Here is a 5,000-nt window from a genome sequence, read left to right as displayed (position 1 = left end):
GGAATATACATATATTATTCTACTTTCATGGTTGGGTTTATCTTGACATATTACAATTAATGGAGTGCCTTGATTGGCCATGATCTAGATATTCTGTAATTAAAATTCTGACAAAAAATATAATTGCTGGCCTATAACACAACACTATGTATGTATTGTTTCTTGAATTAACATTGTTTGTCGGTGTTTGTGTTGTTTCTGTTGTGTTGAGTTATTTTTGTTTGATTTGTTAATTTGCCTTGATTTCTTAGTTTTATGATTTGGTTATATATATAATTTTTTAGTTAAAATTATTGACATACCTTGAACTATCAGGTCATAAAAAGTTACTGAAGTGCACAGCATGATACAGTATTCTTTTAAGTCCAACCTTTATAATAATGTAACAACTAATATAGACAGATCTTTTTAAATACGTGCAGAAAATGTATGGTCATGTGTATTAGAAGTTGATAAAATGCATAAACTAACAATAGCAGAATAGAAGGACCTAATAGATACAGACACAAGTGTTATGCTTTGGTGATATTTCAACTGCTTATCTTGTTTCTTGCAGAAAACCGTGAGATTAACTACATCAGCCATCTTGTACCATGGGAGGAGTGAGGACGAGGCCACAATCCTGGTAAGTATAGCGTGTGGATTAATTGCTTTTATTTTCTAGTTAAGTTTGGTGATAAGATGTTCAGTGGAGATTCTGGCTTTATGCAGTAAATTTGTATGAATATTTTTTTAATAGCTATATATATGATTTGGGTTAATGAATACATTTTTACATTGTTAGATGACTGGTAAATGTTTACAGTTGTTAATAGGGGGATAATGTTATACATAGATTGATATACTCAAAACTAATGTTTTATTTTATTTTATTTTTTTTTTATCTTTCTCATCTTATATGAATAAATTTTCCTTGACTTATTTAAGAGTCATTTGTCTTTTTGTTTGCAGAGAAGTGCACAATATTTGCAAAAGGAATTGCCAGTTCGTATTGCAAAGAGAATCATGGGATTCCGTTCTCTTCCTTTCATTGTGGGCTGCAATCCAACAGTGCTTGGAGTGGTGAGTAGATTTTTTTTGTGTAATCTAAAATATTTTTATCCATCATGATATGATTAGGAATTATTGGATTCAATATTTTATCGATGATATTTTAGTTTGTATAGCATCCTAGTTAACTAGTTAAGGTGTGGAAAAAAAAGACAAAGAATGTAGATGTAACTTATTATAAAGTTAGCAAAGACTAATAATATACAAACTTTTTTTGCAGCATGAACTGTACATTCGAGCCTTCAACATACTGAACAGTTATGCTCCCATTATCACCAAGGAGGATGAAGTCAACTTCAGCAGGAGGCTTAATCAACTCTTGGAGGATCATAAGGTACTTTGTAGGGCTTTTAGTGACTGACATTGTTTGAGCATAGTGTCTTCCATTTTCTCTCCCTTCCTGCTCCCCCTCCCTTTATTTTCCTTACCCTCTCCCTCTTCCTCTCCCTCTTTCTCTTTCTCTTCCTCTTCCTCTCCCTCTTCCTCTCCCTCTTCCTCTCCCTCTTCCTCTCCTTCATTTATTAATGCCTCCTCATTACAATCCAGTACAACATTTAGTTTTTATATTTATATATGCTGACTGTGATCTAGTTATTGCAGGCTGTCATCAAACAATTTTGATTGAACATTAAAGGTTAATCTGCCAGTGATGTAAAATAGCATACCATAAAGTACATGCAGCTTGTTTGGTATTTTAAAATAATTGATATATTCACAGAATGTAGTGACGCACCTTGCCCAAGGCTTCCGAGAATGCAGACGGCACATTCAAGATGAAGAGTCCGTGGCCCGTTTTCTGGACACAACGCTCACCTCTCGTCTAAGTATTCGGATGCTGGCTCAACACCATCTTTCTCTCAGGGAAAGTAAGGTAATTATCTTAAACACCTTCATTATTGTTCTCTCTCTGGAAAAGAAGCATTGTACAAAATGATTTTCATAATGATAAGTCCAGTTATGGTATTTGGCTGCAATTTCTTTTCAGTTATAGTTATGATAGATGATAATTTGATTGTTTTGTGTCCCCTTACAGCAAAACTATGTAGGAATTATAAATGTTGCAATGAAGCTAAAGGAGGTGATTGAACGCAGCTGTCAGTTTGTTTCTCGCGTTTCACTGCACAAATATGGGAAGGTGCCGGAAATCAAACTGTCAGGTCATGTCAATGCGGTCTTTCCGTATATTGAGTGTAAGTTGCATTTTCTGTTTTTAGCAGGTGTATTTTTAAAGTGTGTTGAATAATAACAAGATTCATTTTGGTTTAAGGAGAGTTTTATGTTCTTTTTATGCAATAAACTTGGGATATAGAAATGATTAATTTTCTGTTATTTTCTATTTTACCTCAATTTTTTTGTTATTTATCATTGGAACATAAATATTATGTCTCTTCTATTAATACTTTTTACTTTTTATTTATGTATTTTTTTTCACTCAATCCAGTGCCGCTAGATTACATTTTGCCTGAGATTCTAAAGAATGCTGTGAGAGCGACAATTGAGAGTCATTCGGAATATGAATCTGGACACTTGCCACCCATACATCTCACTATAGCTTCAAATGAGAGAGACTTCATTATCAGGTAAACAGAACTTCAACGACATGTAATGTTTTTTTTGTTTACTGCATATGATAGAAAGTATTGCTTATAAGTACAGTAAAGAATGGCTTCTTCTATGGTACACAGGAAGAGAGGACAAGCCACTGCATTATTTTGTAATATTTGTACTCTAAGAATATTCTTCATTAAAGACTTTCTCAGTTACACTTTCCCTATTCTGTTTAGGATTAGTGACAGGGGCGGAGGAATCCCCCACCATCTTGTAGGCCGTGTTCTCGAGTATAACTTCACAACGGCAAACACGGAGAATATGTCTGATCCAGAGCAGCAAGAGGGTGTTTTCTCAAACATGATGGAAGCAGTTAATCCAAATCCTGCTGGTGGGCCCATGCATGGGTAAGTGGACAACTGATATTTAGATTTTTTTTTTTTTTTTTTTGCTTTTCTTGCTTTGATATTGATTTTTTATTTGTTTCTCATCGGTTGTCCTTTGATTAAGCAATAGCCAATTGCGGATGCGTGTCATGACACACTTGATGCAGGAGCTTTGGTGTGACGACTGGTGTCATGACATACATGAAGTTCGGGGATTTTGGATCACTCTGCTATTTTATTGTGCTATGAGTAAGCAGTGAGTGATGATGACAATTGCATAATATTGAGCAAACCCAACATCCAAAGCCTAGATGGCACCACTTTCTTCTAGCACAAGCTGGAGAGAGAGCCCTGAATGGCACCCATCCACGGTCTCTAGCAAGCACTATCTTTTTAGAGCAACGGCATACAGAAAGTTACTGACCTCATGCTCTAAAGTACTGCCGATGAAGGAGGTGCAAGCAGAATGTGAAGAGGATGGTGACTCAAACCATGCCCAATGTCTAAAATGTGCTCCTGTGCCAAAAGGGATGCTTTCTACTGTGGCACTCGCAGTCATAAGGATGGATTTCCTTTCTCTTCTCTACCTCTTCATTTTATCTTCATTGTAGATGGTTATATGTTTCGTATTTGTTCATGAAAGTACATAAATATGAAAAAATAGAGTTGTTTTTTAATGAGCTAATATGGATACTATAATACAATTTTAGTCAACTGCAGCATTGATAGAGCTTGTCATATGGCACATACGAGTCTCTAAACACAGAAAAGGCTCTAGTTTTACAATGTGTGACTGAAATAGAGTGGGAAAAGTCAAGGTATGTTGTGTGAAGCTGCCTCGCTCTGAAATTAAACCCATCCTGGAGACTGGGCAAGTGAATCTATCCCCTGTCCGTAATGGGTTAAAGAAACTAAGATTCAAGAAAAATGTGCAAATTATACAATATATGATGAATATTTTTTATTTAATTAAAATGTATATGTGTATATATTTTAATTTATTGTGTTACTTCCAGGTTTGGGTTTGGACTCCCCACTTCCAGGGCCTATGCAGAGTACATGGGAGGCAGCTTGGAGATACAGGCCATGCAGGGCATTGGCACTGATGTTTATTTGCGGATGCAGCATATTAACAGTCAAGTTGGTTCCTTCAGGATATAGATGGGAATTAAGCATTCACTTAGAATTATGGAGTGATTTGAACCAGGTGTTGAGGTAGGTTGTATGGAGTGATATTGCTAATGCTTAGCATAATTATAGATTGGAAAATTAGAATATTAAGGGAAATTATTTGTACATGCAGCTAAACAGCAAGAAGTTTAAGAGCTTCAGTGTTTGGAGAAATTAAATAGATGTAAAGGTTCTCTGACCAAATTTTATTAGAAATCTAAAGTGAAAGACATTAGTTGGAATACATAATTTTAAGATGTTAATTGTACCTCATAGATATCAGTATTTGAATGGCAAGAGCAAGTCTCATTCATATGTATTTATTTATTTATATATTATCACCATTTTATCAGTATTTATAGTGTAAATACTTCCTTTTGAGACAACAATAGTGGATGTATAAAAGGACATTTTGCAATTGATTATAATGTAATAATTTTCTGAATTGAGAAAATAGTTCTACCTTGTCTCCTGACAAATAGTATGTTTTTGGACACATACATGTCTCCTTTTTTTTTTTTTTAAGCAAAACATGATTTTTAATGGAAGTTATGAGCAAGTTTAGAAAGATTTGGTAATAATAGTTGTCATGGGTAGTGAAACATGTTTGATAATACTGATGAGATGATTTATGTATGTTTATATTACCCTTGTAGCAAGTTGAGTGCATTATTATGAGTCTTCCATTACAGACAGGATACCATACTAGATGACCAACAGTTGAAAAAAAACAACTGTAAAGTAAATGTGGAGCAATTCCTGATAATTTAAAGTGTGATATATTATTAATATCATTATATAGTTCTTTCTTATAGATGACTCTTGAAAAAGGTGATAAAGGTATAT

General features: G+C 34.4%; 1 protein-coding gene across 2 annotated transcripts in view; it reads left to right on the top strand.

Annotated features, from left to right (window-relative positions):
- Nucleotides 1-5,000, top strand: part of LOC122257442 (branched-chain alpha-ketoacid dehydrogenase kinase) — a 24,819-nt gene that overhangs the window by 14,078 nt on the left and 5,741 nt on the right. The window contains exons 2-9 of one of the 2 annotated variants that reach the window (XR_006223596.2): nucleotides 557-625; nucleotides 952-1,062; nucleotides 1,271-1,384; nucleotides 1,769-1,921; nucleotides 2,084-2,240; nucleotides 2,492-2,630; nucleotides 2,835-3,005; nucleotides 4,001-4,199. Coding sequence is in view for 1 of the 2 variants with exons in the window: in XM_043022727.2 (XP_042878661.1) it covers nucleotides 557-625; nucleotides 952-1,062; nucleotides 1,271-1,384; nucleotides 1,769-1,921; nucleotides 2,084-2,240; nucleotides 2,492-2,630; nucleotides 2,835-3,005; nucleotides 4,001-4,145 (1,059 nt within the window). In the remaining variant the exon portion in view is untranslated. Of the gene's footprint in view, nucleotides 1-556; nucleotides 626-951; nucleotides 1,063-1,270; nucleotides 1,385-1,768; nucleotides 1,922-2,083; nucleotides 2,241-2,491; nucleotides 2,631-2,834; nucleotides 3,006-4,000; nucleotides 4,889-5,000 lie in introns of those variants that run through there. The other variant, XM_043022727.2, reaches the window with a different exon arrangement.

The sequence above is a fragment of the Penaeus japonicus genome, unplaced genomic scaffold (genome assembly GCF_977035675.1).
Source record: "Penaeus japonicus unplaced genomic scaffold, GWHDUDI00000001_assembly GWHDUDI00000017, whole genome shotgun sequence".
Classification (NCBI taxonomy): domain Eukaryota; kingdom Metazoa; phylum Arthropoda; class Malacostraca; order Decapoda; family Penaeidae; genus Penaeus; species Penaeus japonicus.
Note: the sequence above shows the minus strand (reverse complement) of the source record. Positions and strands in the feature narration are given on the sequence as shown.